This window comes from Calidris pugnax, unplaced genomic scaffold (genome assembly GCF_001431845.1).
Source record: "Calidris pugnax isolate Ruff unplaced genomic scaffold, ASM143184v1 scaffold4, whole genome shotgun sequence".
Classification (NCBI taxonomy): Eukaryota; Metazoa; Chordata; class Aves; order Charadriiformes; family Scolopacidae; genus Calidris; species Calidris pugnax.
This window is the reverse complement of record NW_015090781.1, coordinates 1,988,598-2,010,849: the sequence shown is the minus strand read 5'-3', so window position 1 is coordinate 2,010,849 and position 22,252 is coordinate 1,988,598. Positions and strand designations below refer to the sequence as shown.

The window sequence follows — 22,252 nt, the reverse complement described above, 5'->3', positions numbered from 1 at the left end:
CGGCGTCCAATTATAAAGGGGTAACCTGCCAAAATTGAGGAAGCTTTAAATACAGTAAATAACCCTAAAGAAAACTGGGTGCGTTAGTGGTGACGGCGTGTTACGTGCTACACAAGGTGTAATTCCCTGCCTCAGTTTGCCATGAAGCTGGACAAATAGCAGGTGCAGGGGGGAGATGGGACCTCTTTTAGTGGACATTGGCCGTGCTCATACAAGATTTATTTGTTGGTCTTCCTTTAGCATTGAGACGTGTGATGATGTAAATAAAGGAGAAAAATAATTGTGGGCCAGGATACCAAGGAGGATTTTTGAGAGGAGGATAGGCTCTCTGAGGCAGAGGAGGAAGGACAATAGCGTGCGATGACAAGGGTTAAAAAAAAAAGGAAAAAGCTGATGTGAAGGATGTGCAGAAATGGAAGGATGAGAGGTTTGAGCTGAAGGGGAGGGGTGTGCATTAGTGCAGAGGAAACCTCTCCCCCCTGGCACGCACAGAGACGTTTCCTGCCGTATGTTTTGGTTCCTTAATAGATATCTGACTATAAAATTAACCTACATCGTTTAACGGTAGTTGAATGGCAGTTAAATTAACCCACTTTCAAAATAGAGCTTACCTAGCCCGTCAGCTTTGAGACAGCCTCGTCCCCAGGCATCGGGGGCTGCCATCCGCCTCTCTGCCTTAACCTATTTCCCAAACTGGTGCATCAGCAGCGGGTTTGCTGCTCAGCCTGGCAGCTGACAGAGAGCACGGACACGTGTCAAACCCCTCATTCATATTTCACTCGGCGTTTTGGTGCAGGGAGGCGTAGTGTGGGCACGTGGGGAGCGCTGCCATTAGGAGGTGGGAGACCGTTTCTGTTAACGGCGTGGCCTTGATTATCTGAGGCCCAATTACTTGAATCTCCAGGTTATCTGAAATGGGGTCGTATCCCCCAACGTCTGTTAATGACACCCAAGGTACCCTCTGCTCTCCCAGTGTCTGCCACCACCCCTCCCAGGCTTTGGCCACGGGGCTGTGCAGTGTGTTTAGCTCCACCGAGCTCTCTGCCCCGTTGCTGCATTTGGTTTTTTCATATCCGTGTTGGAAAAAATAAAAATATCCTGGATATTTTGAGACTATAAAATACTTGAAGACTTCTCAAAGCGGGTGGCTGTGTGTAACTGGGGCCATCAGCCACATTCAGGTTTTCTTCCACCCCACGGAGTAGGAGCAGCGTAGGAGGGGAAGGTGGATTTATCACAGCACAGCATCTCACAGAAGGATGACATGGGGTTGGAAGGGACCTCTGGAGATCACCTCCTCCACCCCCCCCGCCAGAGCAGGGCCACCCAGAGCAGGTCCCACAGGAACATCTCCAGGCGGGTTTGAATGTCTCCAGAGAAGGAGACTCCACCACCTCTCTGGGCAGCCTCTGCCAGGGCTCTGCCACCCTCACAGCAAAGAAGTTCCTCCTCCTGTTTAGGTGGAACTTCTTCTGTTCAAGTTTGTGCCCATTTCCTCTTGTCCTGTCCCTGGGCATCACTGAAAAAAGCCTGGCCCCATCCTCCTGACACCCACCCTTGAAGTATTTATAGGCGTTGATCAGATCCCCCCTCAGCCTTCTCTTCTCTAGACCCAAGTCCCTCAGCCTTTCCTCGTAAGAGAGATGCTCCAGGCCCCTCATCATCTCTGTAGCCTCTGCTGTCCCCTCTCCAGCAGTTCCCTGTCCTTCTGGAACTGGGGAGCCCAGAACTGGTCCCAGTGCTCCAGCTGGGGCCTCCCCAGGGCAGAGCAGAGGGGCAGGATGACCTCCCACCACTTGCTGCTCACACTCTTCCTGATGCCCCCCAGGATGCCCTTGGCCTTCTTGGTCACCAGGGCCCATTGCTGGCTCATGGGCATCCTGTTGTCCACCAGGACTCCCAGGTCTTTCTCCTCAGAGCTGCTCCCCAGCAGGTCACCCCCAACCTGTGCTGGTGCAGGGGGTTATTCCTCCCCTGCTCACTAGCCTTAATATCCCCTGCTCACTACCCTTGATTTACTGCCAATGAGTACACCTCGGGTGTGGGGTTCGCCCGTTGCTGAAGCTCTGCAGTGGCTCCAGCTGACTGGAGTGTGTGTCCCCAAAGGCTGGGCAAGGAGAGCTTTGTCCTGGGGTCCGGAGCCAGGCTGCTCTTCCAACTGGGACCTGGGGCTGCTGAAATACTCAGGGCATCCCTCTCTGTGCCATAGACTGGTCCCTGTGCTTCGTTCCCCCCGGTCTTAACTGGGTGCTGCTTTATTTAAAACATGTGCAAAGCTGTGAAAATCCTTGTAAGAGCTTTTTTTTTTTTTTTGCCCCTCCACGCTTTTGTTATCTGTCTTCTGGTGCTATCTGTTTTTCCATCTATTCTGGTCTTCTGCTGCTATCTATTCTCCTGGAGCACCTAGCTCAGGGAAGATGCCGAGTTCTGCCTCAGAGAGAAACACTCCTGGTAATTTTTTTTTTTTTTTTTCCTTAAAGGGAAGATCCCAGATGTCCTTGATAATTAGAAAAATTAGCAAGGACAATTGCAGAAAGGCTTTGGAAGCTGGTATGGAGAATGATGTTTTTAACATGATAAATTTCCCTTGGTTTTAGAGCAATAGCTTAGTGGTAAGGTTTTTAATTAGTCATTAAATATTGTATTAGAAGTATCACAAGTGGTGATAAACTGCTATGGAAGATGGTTGGGTCAGTGACTGGGGGAAGCTGGGAGCGGAGGAAGCTATGACAGAAATCTAAAAAAGATAAACTGATTTGAGGTTGCTACTGGGGCTTCTTTAAGGTAAAACCAACTTTGTTTTTTTTGATTTTCGTTTGGCTGCAGGTGGGGTGAAGGTGATTTTTAATGCTTAACTACTTTAAAAACAAACAAACAACCGAAAGACACTACTCTGAAGGGTTAAAATCCTGTGATGGATGGCTGTTGTTTATCCAGTGGGTTGGCTCATTGTACTACCTGGATACCTTGACAAATACACGCAGCTGACAAAAACCCCGACCAAACAAAACCCCAGCTATAACTTGTTTCTTCCTGCTTTTCAGTTGAGACACGAGCTCAGTCTGTCCCCACACACACACCAAGGACGGCGTAAATTCAGGGGCCTTGAGAAACTCCGCAGCAATTTCCCCGTAGTTATTTGGGCTGCGCTTTGCACAACTTCAGCTTTTCATTTAGAGAGAAGAAAAATGATTTTTTTTTTTCTCCTTCTTAGCTGTTGTGTGGAGCCTCAGCTCTTTCTGTGCTGCTTTTTTATATATTTTTTTTTTCAGTGCAGCGAGAGAGAATTACTGTAGCACCCACAGAGGTGTGAAGGGACTCATTCATCTGTGTGGGGGGTGTGAGGCGCCAGGCAGATTTCTGAGGATCGAAATACAGGCATTTAAACTGGTACATCCAGTGTCAGCCTGGGATCTGGGGGCTTGGAGAGATGAGCTCCAGAAAGTCTGGCTGCGGTGGCTGACGTGGCTGGTTTTGTCCATCCCCTGGCAAGGGATCTCCGTGTCCCAGAGCCACCAGAAGGGGAGCGTGTCCCCTCTCCTCCACCTCCCACAGCACGAGGGCTTTGCTGAAGCTGTGGGTGAGGGTGGGTGTGAGCACGGTACCCCCTGTCAAATGGAGCAGGGAAGATGCAAGGTGGGTTGCCTTATGCCACCCTGGGATAGTAATTTCAGGCAGAGAGCTGGCCGTAGCCATGGCTCTGTGTCCCCTGCAGTGAGGATGGTGTGGGCTTCTGCTGAAGGACACGGTGCCACCTCCTGCCACGGTGTTTGCTTTCGCACAGCTGCTCCAGTGAGCCAAACTGGGGCCAGCAGAGAACTTATTTCCCCCCACTTCCCCTGGGCAAGACCCTGGTGTGGCTCCACATAGAATCATAGAATCATATGGGGTTGGAAGGGACCTCTGGAGATCATCTCCTCCAACCCCCTGCCAGAGCAGGGCCACCCAGAGCAGGTTGCACAGGAACGTGTTCAGGAGAGTCTTGAAAATCTCCAGAGAAGGAGACTCCACCACCTCTCTGGGCAGCCTCTGCTAGGGCTCTGCCACCCTCACAAAAAAGAAGTTCCTCCCCATGTTCAGATGGAACTTCTTATGCTCAAGTTTGTGCCCAAACTTGAGTATATGGAGTGCCCCCAGCACCGATGGAACTTCTTATGCTCAAGTTTGTACCCAAACTTGAGTATGTGGAACCCCTCCAGCACCAGGGAAAGCCAGCCCACCTTTGGCAACCCACAGCCAGAGCCACTTTGGAGCACAGGTTGGGCACACAGGGCTCGCAGCGCCCCTGGGGCTGGGGTCAGGTCCCCCGATGGCCAGCAGCGAGCCAGCTCCTTTGAAGAGGCTGCTCTTCCTCCTTTGCAATCCTTCAAAGCGGTGTTTCCACTCCCCCTGAGAAATCAATGAAGTGGCTGACGGTGTTTGCTTTCGCACAGCTGCTCCAGTGAGCCAAACTGGGGCCAGCAGAGAACTTATTTCCCCCCACTTCCCCTGGGCAAGACCCTGGTGTGGCTCCACATAGAATCATAGAATCATATGGGGTTGGAAGGGACCTCTGGAGATCATCTCCTCCAACCCCCTGCCAGAGCAGGGCCACCCAGAGCAGGTTGCACAGGAACGTGTTCAGGAGAGTCTTGAAAATCTCCAGAGAAGGAGACTCCACCACCTCTCTGGGCAGCCTCTGCTAGGGCTCTGCCACCCTCACAAAAAAGAAGTTCCTCCCCATGTTCAGATGGAACTTCTTATGCTCAAGTTTGTACCCAAACTTGAGTATGTGGAACCCCTCCAGCACCAGGGAAAGCCAGCCCACCTTTGGCAACCCACAGCCAGAGCCACTTTGGAGCACAGGTTGGGCACACAGGGCTCGCAGCGCCCCTGGGGCTGGGGTCAGGTCCCCCGATGGCCAGCAGCGAGCCAGCTCCTTTGAAGAGGCTGCTCTTCCTCCTTTGGGGGGGAATCCTTCAAAACGCTGTTTCCACTCCCCCTGAGAAATAAATGAAGTGGCCAAAACTGGCAGGGCTGGAGGTGCCACCTGAGGGCAGTGAGACACATGCCCTGGGGCCTTGGGGTTCAAGTGGGCACGGGCAGCGCTTTGTGTTCAGCTGCTGGGGAGCATCGCTCATGAGTTAGACTTCCCTCTTTGTCATCCACGTCTCTCAAACCTCCGCTTTCAGCCCGGTTTCCACAGCACCCTTGGGCTTGGTGGGGTACTCTGGTGGTACCCCTGGTTTTGGGTGGTGCGAGGCAGCGCTCCATCAGCGACTCTGGTGGTACCCCTGGTTTTGGGTGGTGTGAGGCAGCCTCCACCAGCAGGCACGGAGTGTGACAGCAGGAGAGGGAGGGGAGAGGTCGTCCCCATAAAAAACACTAAATTGGATTTTATAAGTTTATAGCTATGTTTTGTTTCTTTTACAGAACTATAATCCTGGTGCTTAGAGTGGTCTGAAAGGAACAGAAACACTTAGCCTTGAACTTTTGTTCTGCTGCTGCTTCTTGTGCCTCTGAGGTACAAAACATACCTGTAAACTTATAATCAAGTGTGACAGCAGGAGAGGGAGGGGAGAGGTCACCCCCGTAAAAAAACACTAAATTGGATTTTATAAGTTTATAGCTATGTTTTGTTTCTTTTACAGAACTATAATCCTGGTGCTTAGAGTGGTCTGAAAGGAACAGAAACACTTAGCCTTGAACTTTTGTTCTGCTGCTGCTTCTTGTGCCTCTGAGGTACAAAACATACCTGTAAACTTATAATCAATCAAACCGATGTTCAAGGGCTAAAAAAAAGAAACCCAAAAAGGGCACAGGCTTCATGTTCAATAGTGAGAAACTTGGGGTGGGCAAACCAGAAGATTGCAGTTGGCAATCGGCAGGTTTTCGGAGACCAGCATCCCAGGTAGGTTGGTGTGAACCAGCTCATTTCTTTCTCCCTCCCTTTCCTCTCCCCATGGTGTCCCCCCCAGAGTTCCCTCTCGGAGCAGAGCCAGCCTGGGCTGCCCCTGACGCTCTGTTTCTGGCAGAGCAAGTGTGGTGTCACCCTGGAAAAGGGGAGATGGTGGCAACCCCACCAGTGGGTCAGGGGCACGGCAGGAGCTGGCTCTGCAAGGGGGTGGTGAAGCTCTGAAGTCCAGAGATCTTGGCCTTTCCTCCCCGCCCTGTAAATCCTATACCTGTGCCCTATAGGATGTCCTACACCTGGACAGACAAACCTTCCCCCAGCCCCATCGTCCCCAACCCTCTGGCCTTTGTTGGAAGCCCCCGAGTCCTCTCCCAAGCAAGAGCTGGGGGGAGGGTTCACTTCCAACTCCGCTAAACAGGGAAGGCACAATGCAAACAAATGTCTTGCAGCACGCAGCTATGCAAATAGCTTTAGAGCACAGCACGTTTTCCCCAGCGTTAATTGCTGCACCGCCGGGGTTGCGTAGCAACAGCTCCGTTTGTGGCTCTGACAGCTCCTGCCCCTTGATGCCTCTGACACCTTCTGCGGCAGGCGGGGAGGGAGGAGAGAAGGGGGCTGCCCTGGGAAAGCCAGAAGGGCCAGGGAGGTAGCCGGGGGCTCAGGTGATAAGATTTGCTTGGGATGCCGGGGTGTCCCGTGCTGGTGTGGGGTGACACGTGGCAGTGGGGTGCTTCCCCAGCAGCCCTGGTGTAGGCAGCTCTCAAGGCTGGTGGCCAGAGAGGGCAGACCTGCCTCTGCCAGGCTCTGCTGGAAGCCCACGGGCGGGCAGGTGGTCTCTCCCATCGTGGTGAATCGTTCTGGGTACCCCACGGGGGTGTGTGACTGCGCTTGAAGCGTGGCTACAGGCAAGAGAGGGTCCCCCGTGGGTCACCTCACCCCACCACGGGGCTTGTGGCCGCTGCAGCCCTTGGGAGAGGTGACACGTTCCTCCTGCACACCCAAAGTTAAGAGAGCCTTGGGCCAAGTCCCGTGGGAAGGGGTGAGTGTGGGCACCGGGAGAAGGCTGCGATGGTCTGGGCAGACCTGGGCTCCTTCACTCGTCTGCTGACCCTGCAGCCTCTGCCACGCTGACCTGCACCTCCTGAGGGACAGGCTCTCCAGAGACAGGGGGGGCTGCCTCACAGAATCACAGAATGGTCAGAGTTGGAAGGGACCTTAGAGGTCATCAAGTTCCAACCCCCTTTGCCCTGGGCAGGGACACCTCCACTAGAGCCTCCCGAGAACAAAGCCCAGAGAGCCAACCCCATCCTGGGCCGCATCAAAAGAAGCGTGGCCAGCAGGGCCAGGGAGGGGATTCTACCCCTCTGCTCTGCTCTGGTGAGACCCCACCTGGAGTGCTGTGTCCAGATTTGGTGTCCTCTACATAGAAAGGACATGGACCTGTTGGAACGGGTCCAGCAGAGGGCCATGAAGATGCTCCGAGGGCTGGAGCCCCTCTGCTGTGAAGACAGGCTGAGAGAGCTGGGGGTGTTCAGCCTGGAGAAGAGAAGGCTCTGGGGAGACCTTCTAATGGCCTTCCAGTACCTGAAGGGGCTCCAGGAGAGATGGGGAGGGACTCTTGGTCAGGGAGTGGAGTGACAGGACAAAGGGGAATGATTTAAACTGAAAGAGGGGAGATTTAGATGAGATACCAGAAAGAAATTCTTTGGTGTGAGGGTGGTGAGAGCCTGGCCCAGGTTGCCCAGAGAAGCTGTGGCTGCCCCATCCCTGGAGGGGTTCAAGGCCAGGCTGGATGGGGCTTGGAGCAACCTGGTCTGGTGGGGGGTGTCCCTGCCCAGGGCAGGGGGTTGGAACTCTGTGATCTTTAAGGTCCCTTCCAACTCCGACCATTCTATGATTCTATGATTTTTGAGCCAAAGTGGTGTTAAAGGAGAGGACCCTGAAGGTCACACACCATGTGTGTGAACCATGCAGGTGAACCATGTTGCCAAGCGTGAGATGGGCCTTCTAAGAGCAAAGGGCATTGAGGCTGAATGGTTTTATTTCCTTTATCAAGCAGAAAAAATATTTATCTCTCTTTTTTTTTCAACTTTACAGCTTGACAAGCTGTATGTATCTCAGAGTGACTCCTTGGAGTACACTGGGGCAAATAAGGTGAAGTAACGAGCACCATGGCCTCAGTCACACTTCAGGGGAAGAAACTAGGTGAAGGCAAGGCACAGACGCCACCCTGGTGCCCTTAGGACCCAGAGAGCCCAGGTCCCCTCTGCCACACCAGTGGGACTTTTCCAGCCCTGCACATCCCTGCAGAGGAGGTGTCACTGCATTGGGCATCACTGCTGCAAGGCGAGGAAGGAGGGTGCCCAGCTTTGGTCATAGAATCATAGAGTGGTCAGAGCTGGAAGGTCTCAGAGTTGGATGATCTTAAAGACAATCAAGTTCCAACCCCCTGCCCTGGGCAGGGACACCTCCCACCAGACCAGGTTGCTCCAAGCCCCATCCAGCCTGGCCATAAACACTTCCAGGGGTGGGGATGGGGCCCTTTCTCCCAAACTGGGGACTCCATACACAGCCCCACCGAGATGGTGGGCATCGCTGGGCATCACCCAGCCTGCAACTCGCCTTTTCCCCCGCGACCCCTTCCCCTCTGCCACGGGCTCTTCCTTGGTGGACATTTGCCCATGGCACCCAAAGGTGCCCTGGCAAGGAGGGAACTGGCTTTTATGCCACCGTAACCTTCCGGATGGTGGCCGGGAGCGTGGCGTGGGGCTGGGCCACTCCTCTGCTGCCGCCGCTGCTATAAATTGGGGCTGGCTGGGGGAAGATGGCTGCCGCTCTCATGAGCTGGGCTGGCGAGCAGGTAAGAGGAAAACACCCGCCCTCTTTGCAAAAGTGAAAAAAAAAGAAGAAAAAAAAAGGTCGTGCTGAAGCTAAAAAAAAAAAAAAAAAAAAAAAGAAGGTCGTGCTGAAGGTCTGCCCCTTGGAAAAGCCCCCTGCTCCAAACCCCCCTTTTTGCAGGGGAGAGGAGGGTTTTTTTTTTTATCCCCCCTTTGTTATTCAGCAGGGCAAGGGGAGGAGCTGGGCTGGGGAAGAGATCCCGGCTGACATCAACCCTTCCTGTGCAGGGCTCTGGAGAGGGGCCAGGTTGTACCTGAGCGTTTTTATTTGAACTAATCCCAGGCGTTGCAGAATTGAAAAGTCCTCGGAGCGCCAGGTAGAACCAGTTGAGGTGGTGGCTGGAGGGCGCTTTTCCTGCCCGGGTGTAGTAGAGCAGTCTGGAGGTACGTTCTTTATCTCTAACCTCTGGAGGTGCCGGAGCACACTGGGCGAGACAGGCTCGCTCAGCCCTTTCTGGGCAGTTTTGGGAAAACCCTGCCCCACAAAGCCTTTGAGGAAACCCAGTGGCTGAGATTGAGAGGCAAAGCCTCGTTACGCTTTAAAATTGGGGCAAACTGGAAAGCGAAGGCTGGCTGGGCAGATGCTGAGGGCAGGCAGGGCTGCAGCGTAGTGTTTCTGAGCGAAGAGGAGACCAGGTGCCACCTGGCCAGTCCAAGGTGGCCCTTGGGCACCTTCCCCTGCCCTTTGCCGGGTTTGGGAGCAGACCCCACAAGCTGGGGGGAGCGGGTTGCTGGAGGTGGCCCCCCAGAGCTTGTCATTTCAAAGCGAGCAGCCCGCCCGCAGTAAGCAAGCAGCAGGTGATGGTTGCCCGGGGCCACCTCGGCACACCGGCTGCCACCGAGCCCCGCCAGCTCCGGTCCCTGGCTCTCCTTCCTCCTCCTCCTCCTCTCTGCCACCAGCTCCTTCGAGCCGGGGCTCTCCCTCCCTCTCTGCCATGCAGCCCTGCACCTGGCAGCCTGGGGAGGAAAAACCCACTCCAGATAAAGCTGATTTTCCCCACCCTGGCTGCCACCGAGCCCCGCCAGCTCCGGTCCCTGGCTCTCCTTCCTCCTCCTCCTCCTCTCTGCCACCAGCTCCTTCGAGCCAGGGCTCTCCCTCCCTCTCTGCCCGTGCAGCCCTGCACCTGGCAGCCTGGGGAGGAAAAACCCACTCCAGATAAAGCTGATTTTCCCCACCCTGGCCCCAAATCCCGTGATAAGCGTGTCCCCCCCTGACCCAGAGAGCAAGCGAGGTCAGTTCCCGATGCTGGGGAGGGGGGGGGGGGGGGAACGACTTTTCACCCCTCTGGTAGAAAGCCAGGAGGTGCAAAGTGCGACTGTTACTGAAAAGCAGCCCTTGTGTTGCTGGCAATGACCCTGTGCCAGGCAGGGTGGGTGCCAAGGTGCGCAGCCCCCTCGCTGTGGTGGGGACTGGGTGGGAATGGCTGCCGTTGGGAAACAGGTACGGTCTCGATAACAGCACCTGGAATGGCCCTCCTGATGAGTTCATGCAAACACTGGGTAATTATCCCTTAGCCTCTCCACCAATAAGGCCTAATTAATTGCCTCTGCCAGGCAGGTAGATGATAATGGCCTTGATTTGAGAGCTAGCAGAGTGGGGGTGATTCTGTGCTGTAGAAGCACACCTTTCCAAGCCACCACCGCTCGTTGACAGCCAGCCCCTGGGCTGCAGGGCCACTGCATTAAATGGCAGTAAATCAAAGGCCAGTGCGGGTGGGACGGCACCGCATCACACGAGGGTGCATCGCTGCCTGCACATCCTGCTCCTCCAAATTTCTGCCCTGATTACGGAGGAGGAGGCTCAGATCTGTTCAGTTTGCCCATCTCCTGCCACTGAAGTGTAAGCAGAATGTGAAGAAACACACAGGGGTTTGAGGTTTCTGGCATCTGACTGCCCAGCTGGGACGCTGCTCCGCTCCCACCCAGCCTGGCCACGCAGGTCACGCACGCAGAGGGGTGCCATGGTCCTGGAAGGGTCCCCAAAGTGCTGGGACTTCTACCCCGGGCACCATGTGGATAGTAAATCTGATTCTGACTGGGAAATGTAGATTTGCTTTGAACACATCATGTGGTGCCTACACACCAGGATGTCCCAGGCTGACACGGGCGCTCTGGCAGTGGGAGACAAACAAAAGTGCCAGTCCACATCCTGCCAGCAGCATGTGTACGTAAGCGTGCGTGCTGGAGACTGCCAGCCCTGTGACAGCAGGATGCTTGATCCCACCTGGAGGTCAGGCAAGCGGTACAATGAGTGGGAGGAGAAGGGCTATTCCAGTTTTGCAGCATAAACTTTTATTCCCTGGGACATATTACTGATTGCTTCTCTCTTTGTCTCTCCAGAGAGGATGCAGCAGAGACAATAGCAATAGACTCTAACAATCAGCCGAAGTCTCCACTGGAAAAGTTTATGGTCAGACTGTGTACGCACCACCAGAAGCAATTCATCCGTGTGCTAAACGACATATACACTGAAGTACAACCAGACTCTGAAGGCCAGCAGTTGTCTGAATCCGAGAGCATGGAGGCCGCTACTTGTGGCTCTGGTTGTAGCCAGCGAAGCACTGAAAATCAGGATAAGGGTGCTACTTGTACTGAATCAAAGCCCCCTTCTTCCTTGGACCCAGGACAGTCGGGGTCTGATGGCCCCCTGCATCTTACAGGACAAGCCCCGAAGCAGCCGGCGGAGCTGAAGTCTCTGGACAGAGCAGAGAGCTCCAGTCCTGCTTTGAGAAGGGACTTCTCTGAGCTCCCCATCACCAGGCTTCACTCTGCTAGTCCAAAGGATAGCTCCACCCAAGGATACCTCAGCGCGTTGAACTCTTCCTCTTTGAATTTCCATCATGCCACAAAAAGCCTGGAAGGGCAGCAAGCCACCGGACACGAGCAAGAAGCCAGTGTCAGAAGGTGTGAGGACACTAAAGAGCAGCTAGCAGGTAAGACTCTCGTGGAAGGTTATATCTCGGTCAAGGTGGCAAATGTGAATGGCAGCGAGGACAGCTTAGACGGCTGTCTGGGGTCCCAGAAGAGCTCTTTCAGAGCTCTCCCAGAAGAGTCGTGGGATCCCGGCTTTGCGGTGACCCCCCCTCGCAGAGCCGACAAAGAGAACACTTTACAATGCAGCTCGAAAGCATCTTTGCACCAGGACTTAGACGCGAAAGAACAAGATGCGAGACCAAAGCAAGAAAACCACCTCCACGCCATGGCCAAGGGCAAGGCAGGCTGCCACCTGCACCCGGCCGAGAAGGGACCCCTCGACAAGTCCAAAGAGGGCTGGCTACCTGCCGGCGCCGCGCCAGCCGCCCACCGGACCCCCGGCGGGCACCCCCGCGCCAAGGCAGCCTCCCTCAGATCCACTCGGAAGAGCAAGAAGGCGTCAGGGCTGAGAATCAATGACTACGACAACCAGTGCGACGTGGTCTACATCAGCCAGCCCATCACCGAGTGCCACTTCGAGAGCCAGCGGTCCGTCTCGTCCCGCAGGACGGCCAGGAAGAGCACCCGGGGGTACTACTTCAACGGGGAGTGCTGCGAGCTCCCGACCGTCCGCACGCTGGTCCGGAGCTGCCGGGGGGAGGAGAGGGGCAGCAGCCCCGCGCGGCGAACAGAGACCCTCGTGAGCACTAAGCCGCCCCTGGTGCTCTCCGTGGGGGGGTCCGCGGGGGCAGGACGGGATGGTGAGAAGAGGGTTTCCCTGAGGCTCCTGGCTAAAGGGGCACCAACCAGCCGAGAAACAAAAGAGAGAGCTGAGCTGAGCTCTGTGCCCCCCCGGGATACCCGGGCGCTGCGGTCGAGGGAAGCCACCATGGCCATGCCCTTCTTCTCCCTCTCTGCTCCACCCAGCCCCCAGAAAGAGGACAGCTTGGCCGGCTCGCCGCCCCCCGGCTCCCCTCCTGCTGAAGGAGGGGGGACGAGAGCAGGAGGCTCCATCCCCTGGGATGCTGGCAGCAGCCTGGGCTCCTCCGGGGAGGGCAGTGGTGGCGGGCAGGCTGCTGATTTTGCTGCCCTTCCAGTTTCAGAGCCCCCCGGCGGGGAGGAAAGTTCCCCAGGCTCTGACACACAAACTGATCTGGACCTCTCCGCCTGCCCGGAGCCAAAGTCCCCCCTGCAGCCCTGCGCCGCTGCGGACACAGCACCCCTGGCCCGTGATGGTGCCAGGGATCCTGCCCAGCTTCCAGGCACGGGAGACACGGAGCCCAGCGGGCTGTGTCTGGCAGAGCCCTCCCCACGCTCTCCGGGGCGGCTGGCTCCTGATGAGCCCCCTGCCACCTTGGATGGGGAGAGCCCCCCAGAGCTCCCTGCCACCTTGGATGGGGAGAGCCCCCTGGAGCCCCCTGCCACCTTCCAGTGCGTGGACATGAACAAAAGCATCGATGCTGAACCAGAAGCTGAATTCCCAGGCATGGCAGGTGACGGCTCCCTTGAGCAAGAGGACCTCCCCAAAATCTGCCAAGGAGAGGCAGTGCAGATTAACAGCCCAGTAGGTGAAAAAGAGTCCCTTGAAGGGGAAACGCCGCCTGAACCCGATGGCTCAGATACTGCAGAGAAAGACTCGGTCTCTTCCAAAGACAGTCTAGACAAGAAGCGCAAGAAAAGCAGGAGGGTGCTCGTGGCATCGGATCGGCGTCTCCGAAGCCAGCAGTCCCAGTCACCGACCGAGGGCAGCGCTGAGGACACTGGTACTTCCAGCTCTGTGCAGCTTCCTTGCCTTCAGATCAAACTCTCCAAGAGCCCTGGCGCTAAGCGGTTCAAGAGAGAAGTGCAGCTGGATGGGGCAGCGTCCCTGCACTTCCCAAACGACTGCTGCCCCAACGCGCTGCTCAAAACCAGCGAGGGGCCGGGCGCCTCCGAGAGCATCGCTGAGCAGTGGCCAGGTGAGGAGAACGGTGTCACCACCAGACAAACCTATAAAAGCATCTTAGCGAAAGAGACTGCTGCAGAGGAAGAAAATTCCTCTAAAGACGACCCCCCTGCTCACAGCGGCCAAAATCAACCGGGCGAGATGCTGGAAGCTGATGTCCAGGCTGATTCTGAGGACAGAAGCATTCTCCTCCCTCCAGAGAGCAGCGTGCCTGCGAACGACACCGAGGAAGAGGATGTGAAATCAGACAATGCCAGCGCAAAGGACGAGGAGAGCTCTGACAGTGCCATGGACACGAGCAAGCTGGAGAGCTGTGAGCTGGTGGCCAATTTGCTTCCATGTCCCAGCAGCAGAGGTGGAAGCAAACATCTTCCCCCAAAGGCTGCAAAGCATAAAAAGGTTGCCCTGCAGTTTTATAACTTAAGACACGCGCCCGCGCCCGTGGAAACCACAAAAAAGAGCACACCAGGGAAGGAGTCTACGCAAGCGATCCCCAAGCTGAGGGACGAGTGGAGTTCAGGGAATGACGACTTCCCGGAGTTGGAGGACATAGACAGCAAACCAAAGTTCATGGAGTGGTGTGCTGAAGAAGAGAACCAGGAGCTCATTGCCGAGTTCAACGCACAGTACATGAAAGTTCAGAAAGGGTGGATTCAGCTGGAGAAGGAGGTGCAGCCAACCCCCAAGGTAAAGAGCAAAGCCGACAAGCTGAAAGAGATTTGGAAAAGCAAGAAAAGGACGCGGAAAAGTAGAGGCTCGCTGGAAGTGCAGAAGCTTTCTCCTGTCCAGATGCTGTTTATGAAGGCCTTTAAGCTCTCCGACATCTGCCAGTGGTTTCTGGAGACAACTGAAACTAGGTCTCTAGTGATCGTGAAGAAACTCAACACCCGTCTCCCGGGGGAGATCCCCCCCATCAAAGTCCCCATGCAGAAATATTCTTCCTCCGGTCTCTACCCCAGCTCGCTGCAAGCTGAGCGTTTGAAAAAACACCTCAAGAAGTTTGCTGCCACTACCCCGGCTCGGAATAACCTGAAGAACCAAAAGCTTTGGGCCAAAATTCGGGAGAACGCTGATAAAGCGGAGGCTGAAGAAGCCACCGGTCCCAGCCAGACCCCTCTCACCGACGCCAGTACTGAGAACCTGAGCGAAGACAAAACCATCCCACCCGCCCTCAGCTTGCCCACGCAGGCCAGCACCAGGATCCTGCGCAAGTACTCCAACCTGCGGGGCAAGCTGCGAGCCCAGCACCGCGTGGTGAAGGCAGAGAAGAAGAGTGATGGCCCGGGGGACCACCCGTCCCTGGAGAGCAAGCAGAGCCGCAAGAGCGTGTGCATCAACCCCCTGATGTCCCCAAAGTTGGCCTTGCAGATCAAAGCAGACGCCTTTCCTGCTAGATCTCCGTCGGTGGATGGGACGGGGAAGGGGCGGAAGGGGAAGGGCAGGTCCCAGGAGGACCCCTCACCCAAAGCTGATCTCCAGCTCAGCAGGAAGAAGAGGACGCTGAAGGAGAGCGGGGGCACCCAGGAGCGGTCGGGCTCCTCCACCAAGGACAAGCTGCCTGCCAAGAAGGCCAGTAAAATAAAGCATTTAGAAGTTGGCACGAAAGCTCCCGCCACCCGCAAGCAGGCTGCCATGGAGAGAAGCAATAAGCTGGCCAGAAAAATGGCTTTGAAAGAGAAGAGAGCCCCAAAAAGGCAGCTGGAGAAGGTGCGGCTCCCCATGCGGAAGGGCAAGGAGAACACAAGCAGACGGGCCGTGCTGCCCCCCGGCCACGAGGAGCTGGCCAAGTCCCCCAAGCAGAAGCCCTTGGGGGAGTCCTCCACGCGGGCGCAGAAGATGGCCAACAAGAAGCCCAGCGGCGGGAAGACCCTGACGAGGTCCATGAAGAAGATGCAGGAGAGCAGCGGGTCGCAGGGCAAGAGGAAGCTGAGGGCAAAAGTGGACTGTTCACACAGCAAACGCTCGCGACTGGACCCGAAATAGCGAAGAGCCGGTAGCCATGTACAAAACTGATGTATAGTAGTAGCCCTTTACCATGCATTAACTAAAGCTGCTTTTATAAGCTGTAGCAAGCCTTTAAAAATCCGCAGTTAAAGGATAACGCCCGTGATTTTAGGCATCAGCAGATGTGTCTCGGACAGAGAAGAGGTCGGCCTGTCTGGCTCTGCTGTTCAGAAGGAAGTTTCTGCAGTTTGAACGTTCCTTGGGTTTTTTTTTTAAAAACTTGGAACCAGGCAGTTTTAGTTAAAAGTACAGTGCCTTATTTATCACTTTAAAAATAAAAATAAGAAGCTCGTCTGTGTGATTTGGAGGCTTGCGTTTTATACTTGAGGCACAAGCACTTGTACTGTAGCAGAAAGAAAACCACCTTCGTGCACATGAAGTAGCTTTTGGCAGCCTTTGGGTGCACGCAAACATTTCCCTTTCCTTCCGAGTCCTCCTTCTGTCTGTCTTCTTAGTGGCATTTAAAGCAAAACCAAAACCATTTCCCATCGGTGAGGGAGAAAAAGGCAAATCTGTCCTTTGTTGGTTTGTTAGTAGCAGCTGCTGGTGTCCCGTGCCATTACCTGCATCCAAGTATTAATTAGCTACTGGTGTGTGTACTGCTGATGGCCTCCTTCCCCCCCATTGCACAGCCCGTGGGGTGGGGAGGTCCCGCTCAGGCGGAGGTGGTGGAGGAGATGCTGTGGGTACCAGGCTGCCGCCTCCGGGCGCGCTGGGCTGTATCCGTCTTTATTTCTTGCTGGCTTCAGGGATGAAGGGGTCCTGCCGTGCCCTGCTGTTGGACATGCCTGTGTCTCCCGTTTTGCTGTCCCCGTGGTGGTTTCTGTGGGGCTCTGATGGCAAAGCAGCTTCTGCAGCGCTTCACTGAGGGGTGAATCTCTCCCTTTTTAGGGGCTCGGGCTCCTTCTGATGCTGGTGCTCTGCAGAGGGGGAGCCCTGACCCTCACCCTGTGCACCTCTTCTTAGCACCCTCCTAAGCCGGGATTCGCAGTTGGAATAGGGTTGGGATAAGGGACTGACTTCGGGTTGTTTTTTACTGTAATTTGCATTTTGACCTTTTACTAGCCAGGTGTGGTTGGGTTTGTCCGTGTCTGGTGCTGCGGAGTCTGAAGGTGGCCAAGCCTCTGCCCTGTCCTGCAGCGATGCCTTCGCAGGTCTCCTCGGGAAGCCCCTGCTGCACGTGGAAGAGCCGGGTGGGGGGTCTGCAGTGGCAGAAGAGGGTCCCGGTGCCCAGCACCGCTGAGATATAACCCGTTAGAAGAGCAGAGAGCGCGTGGCTGCGCCGGCCATCCCGGGCAGGGATGCTCAGGGGCTGGGGAGGGACCGTGCCACCCGCGCTGGGGGACAGGACCCTGCCCAGCCACTGCGTCCCCGCTGTCACCTTGCTGCACAAAGTCCATTGGCATGAATCCCGCTGCTAAACCTCTTCCCATGCAGAAAGCAGCAGTGCCTGAGCAGGCTCTGGGGTCAACAGAGCCACTTGCCGGTCCTTGCTGAGCAACTTGTCCCTGCTGCAGGCTCTGGGGACAGGCCAGACGTTCCAGAGATGCTGCCTCTGGGCACAGAGGCTAGAGAGGGCTCGGCTGCAATGGGAATTGCTTTTTATGGTTGGCATTGAACCCCATGGACTGGAGGTAGAAGGCAGGTTAAATCCTCTTTAAATGTTACCCATTTAGAGGATGAAACAGGGAATTCAGATTCACCTGCCCTTCTCAGAGCACCTCTGGCTCTCTTGCAGGTATTCCCTTCCCCAGCACTGATGCACACGAGGCTGCGGCACAATTTTCTCTTACTATGAAATGGCTGATTTAAAAAAAAGAAAAAATCCTTTACCTTTCCTTTGACTCATGTTAGAATAAGTTAACTCTCTGAACAGCTAGGAAGTGATTAAATCTAGCCTGTCAGTCCCTGTACAGATTAATATGAAGTTATCTATTACTTTAATTTTTACTGCATGCATTAAATATGTCAAACATTCCATCAGAAAAGATTTAAAAGCATTTCAGGAGAGGTGTGAGGCAGGAGGGCACTGATGGCAGTTAAATGACTGATCTGTACCTTTCTTACAGGTTGTCTTTTCCTCTTGCTTCTCCATCCTTACTTAAAGCTCCTCCTCTAACCTCCGGCTGGGGCAGCCGCTCCAGGGCACAGGATTTCCCCTTCTTCCCGTGGGCAGGGCGTGCGTGTGAGCATCCCTCTTATCTCAGCTCCTCGCCCCGTTCCCCTGCAGCAAAACCCCCCTTTTCCATCCTTCACCATCACTCCTGAAGCGCCCGTGTTGGGCTGTACGTGCCGGGCACCACGCACCGAGCCATCCTTGGGAGTTTCACTCTCTCTTCCTCTTGCTCCCCATCTTCCCTGCTTCTAGGAGTGGGAACCTCATTAGGATTAAAACCTTGACGAAGTGAGTGGAGATGGGGTGATGTCCCTCCAGCCTCCTGGCTGCCTCCCTGTGCCCGGGGGCTCCACCAACCCCACTCGGCTGGAGCATGGCAGGGGCAGGAGATGTCAGGCATCCCATCAGTGTGGGAGTGAAGCGGTGTCCAGGCGTCTGTCCCAGTTTGGTGTGTGCTGGTTGGCTCAGGCAGTGGTGGGATCAGCACGTTGAGCTTTCTGGCGTCAGCTCCGGAGGGGAATGGCCAGGACCCGTCACGGGGAGAAACCAGAGATGCTCAAAGGAAAACCATATTCCTCCCACCCCTTTCAACTCCCAGTCTGGGTCTGTAACATTCTGTCCAACTGCTGTGTTTCGGCTCGGGAGGATGGAGATTTCCTACACAGGGAGTCACGGGGATCCCAGGAGGGAGTGAGGTGGCCCCGGAGGCCCCCATCCCCTTCAGCTAGCAGCTCCGTCCCTCCCCGGGGGATGCCAGGGGCCTTCAGCAAGCCCCAGCTGTCTCAATTTAGATCCGACATGTTCTGTGCAAAAAATAAGTGAGTAACACTCACAAAATCCGTGCAAAGATCCTACTGACTTTTTAAAGGAGCCGGGCTGTGCCTCACAGCTGGAAATCTGAATTTATGTTCCCTTCAATGACGAAAGGCAGAGGGTGTGTTTTCTGTCAGGATGGGGCTGAAACGAGGATTCTGGGCTGGGGTGTGGGTTGTTACTCTTGTGTCCAGAAAGTGAATGAGGAGAAAGCAAACAATTCTGAGGCTTTGTGGTTTTTTTCAAAGAAAATTGTTTTTAAATACAATTGCCCCAGACTGCGGCCTGTGACCAGCCCAGCCTGTCCCTGGTGGGCTCCTGGCTGGGGTGGCAGAGCAGCACCCGAGGCATCTGCAGGGACAGGGGGCTGCAGGAGGTGTGGGGCCAGGCTTTTCCAGGGGGGTGAGATGGTCTGGGGTCTTGTCAGCAAGGACCCCCCCCTGGCTCCTGCTCCTTGGGTCCTGTCCCTGGGGCCGCGGCCTTCGTGGGGCTCCCAGGAAGCACCCAGGCCCTGCTCGGAGCTGCTCTGCTCCCCCGCTCCTCCTTTCCCCCCCACAACTCCCCCTTGTTCAGAAATCACAGTTTTGAGGAAAACTGGAGTGATTCCTCTCTACGTTGTGCTGTTTGTGAGGAGCTGGCAGGAGTGTTTCCTCCCACCCAGGCTGCTGGGCTTTGGGGGGGTGGGTTTAACTCACCCAGGTCGTTTTTAGGAGCAGGCGTGTTTGCCAAGGGATGGGTGAGGTGAAGCCACCACCTGTGGCTGAGTTATCGCTTGGGGCAGGACCTCTCCAGTCCACCTTGAGGTGGGAATAGTGGTGCTTTAGTAACAAGTTCTCCAAATTTCACATTTGTGCAATCCGTTACCCCAGGGGAGGGTGCCCCGGGGGTGAGGTAGGCCAGGGGTGGTTGTCACCTCTAGAAAAGCATTAAGGCTTTCTGCTCCGAGGAGGCCCCCAGCTACTTGCCAGGCCCCTTCCCTTGCTGTCACTGCTTGGGGAGATGCCATCCTTGGTCCCTCCACCTCCCCGGGGTGCCTTCTCCACTTGGCACAGTGATAGCTGCCAGGTCTTGCAGACTGCAAGACCTGCTTTTAATGCGCTTCACACTCGCTTGTGTGAGTGCTTTTATTTTGGGGCAGGAAGGAGGAGTGCTGTAATTTGCTAGAAAATTAAATTTCAGTTTAATTTGCTAAGCAAATTAAAGGGTCTGTGTGTGAGGTGACTGCCTGGCAGGGTGGCGTTGCACGAGTAGCTCCAATTTCTTTGTCAGGGCTCAGATGCAAGTCGCCGCCTCCTGTTTAAATTCTTCCTCCTTTTCTTTTTCTCCCCGTCAGCCCTTGTGTTGCATTGCTGTCTTCCTGGTTTGCTTCCCAGTTTCCTCTCTCCGTGGAGCCCCATTTCAGCTGGGACAGTGCAGAAGAGACCCACAAGTAGGTAGAGGCAGTACCACGGGTGTAACCTGTTACACGGGTGTAACCTGTGTTAATGACTCGGGACAGGCCCTGCTTGTTTCTCCTCGTTCTGTGGCAGGGGGAGATGTGCTGCTGAGGCAGGGCCCCAGCCTGTTTCCCATAAATGCAGCTTTTCCACTCTACAAGGGATGTGCAGGGACCTGCAGAGGATCTTAATGAATGGAAGGGAGTAAGCAACACGATTTATCCCCTTATTCCACACGGGCGTGGAGCGCGTTTCCATTTGAAGGGTGCCGAGCTGCCCACTGGCATGACCACAGTGCCATCCTCAGCTCTGCAGCCTCACCACGCTCCTCCTCCTCCTCCGGGCCACCCCGCATCTCTCTGCTCTGCGCCCTCAGCTCCAGATTTCAGCACAAGTACCATGTCCCATAAAACAGACTTCTTGGGGTTACTCTGACTTTCCTTGCTGGCTGCTTTCTCATCCTATTCTTGCAACTAGCCTCCATCCCGGCTCTCAGGTCCACACACCAGGAGCAGCATCTTCTTAGCTCTGTGCCTACAGAGCCTTGCTGTCCCTTTGCTGCCAGCCCCTCTCTCTTATGTGCATGGTCACCTTGTCGTGAGCAGCTCTGGGTCTTCACACTTCATGTGTGTCAGGAAGCATCCATCTTCCCTGACCTCCAGGAGGGACTTGGCTTGCCGAGCTTCAAGTCAAAATCTATCTGTCGGGAGCAGTTTGAGCCCGGGATGGCTCCTTTTATCTGTCACTGTTATGTTTTCTTGTCTGGCAATGGTAGTCTTGGAGTGGGTTTCTCCGCGGACAAGGGCGCGTGCAGTATATCCAAGGTGTGCATGTGTTTATATTCATCACTAGTTTGTCACTAATGAGGTCCTTCGTGCTCGTGTTCGCTGTGTGCAGTGATGGGTGTTTCTGTGTCCGGCTGCCGGCGGGTCAGTGATGGGTGTTTGCAGCAAACCTTCTCCAAAGAGCTGGCTGGCCAGCGGTGATGCCTCCAGTGAACGGTCTGCCACGTTGCTGGTCATCCTCCAGGAGCTGGGAGAGCAGGAGGAACTCATCCCTGATGCTCCCCATGTCCCCCCTGTGCCAGAAGGAGCTGGGGGGCACTAGACCCGGTGGGCTGGCGGGGGCTGCCCCAGCTGCTTTTGGTTGGGGGGTGGATGAGCGATGCTGAAGCCCAACCTGTGTCCCAGCCGCTCGCACGGCACCTCTGGAAACAGCAGCGTTTCCGAGAGCTCTGCCAGCCCTCGGTCTCAGAAGGCCAGGGATGTACTACCGCCCTGCTTTTAAGACTTGCTGTTGGATGCTTTCTCTCTCCGGCTTGTTATTCTTTCAGCCTGACAACTGCATTCCCAGTTGGAAGGCGACTGGGAAAGCCGCATGGGCAGGAGGTGTTTGGGGGCTGCCATCCAGCTGGGGCTCTCTTGCCTTCCCACTGAGGGAAGGGGCTGAGCTCCAGCCAAGGCATCCTTGGGTCCGTATCCCATGGCCGTACACCTGGATAGCCTGGGAGCCAGGTGGGGGTCAGCTCCCCCCTGCCAGGGAACCCCACCGCAGCTTTTCCTGTAGCGGTAGGTTTTTTTGGAGCAAACCACAAGGCTACGATGTCCCCGCATCGCGTGTGTGTGCCCCCGCTACTCCTTTCCCCTCTCCCCCCCACCCCCTCCCCAGCCATGTGTCGTAGCGTCCGTTCGGCCCATCCTTTAGCTTGGTGGTTGTGAAATGAATCCATCTGTTCTAAGATGTTCTCAGGAGTTCTTGTTTGTATTAAGCTCACCCCTAGGCTTAGCAGAAATCGCCGTCCCTGTCCTCCCCCCCCTCCCCTCCCCACGGACAAGCCCTCTCCTTCACGAGCACTTCCACCCCCCCGTTCCCTGAAGGGCGGCAGTGGGGGCAGCTGGTGGGTTCCATTCAGGGCACATTGGCAGCTTGGGGGGCAGCCGGAGGAGCTGGGGGGCAGCCGGCCGGCGTGGGGCTGGGGGCCAGGCAGTCCCTGGGGCTGCGCTGCCAGCCAATGTTTTCTAAGTCTGTTTGTAAGAGTACCTAATTTTAAAATGAAATGTGAATATATATTATGTGTAGGTGCCATGTAAGATAGTGTTGTGCTAGGCGGCAGGATGCTAACCTACTTTTTAAGCTTTTTTTTGGGGGGGGGGGGGGGGGAAGCAGCTAAAGATAGCTCCCACTCCTGCAATCAGACCCACGAGACTGGGAATTTACTCCCACCCCAGCTGATCC

General features: G+C 55.5%; 1 protein-coding gene across 3 annotated transcripts in view; it reads left to right on the top strand.

Annotated features, from left to right (window-relative positions):
* Window positions 1-22,175, top strand: part of LOC106897831 (ligand-dependent corepressor) — a 75,374-nt gene extending 53,199 nt beyond the window's left edge. For all 3 annotated transcript variants that reach the window (XM_014958718.1, XM_014958734.1, XM_014958726.1), the window contains one exon: window positions 11,131-22,175. In XM_014958718.1, the coding sequence (XP_014814204.1) occupies window positions 11,131-15,631 (4,501 nt within the window). In that variant the 3' untranslated portion in view covers window positions 15,632-22,175. The remainder of the gene's footprint in view (window positions 1-11,130) is intronic.
* The last annotated feature ends 77 nt before the right edge of the window (window positions 22,176-22,252 follow it).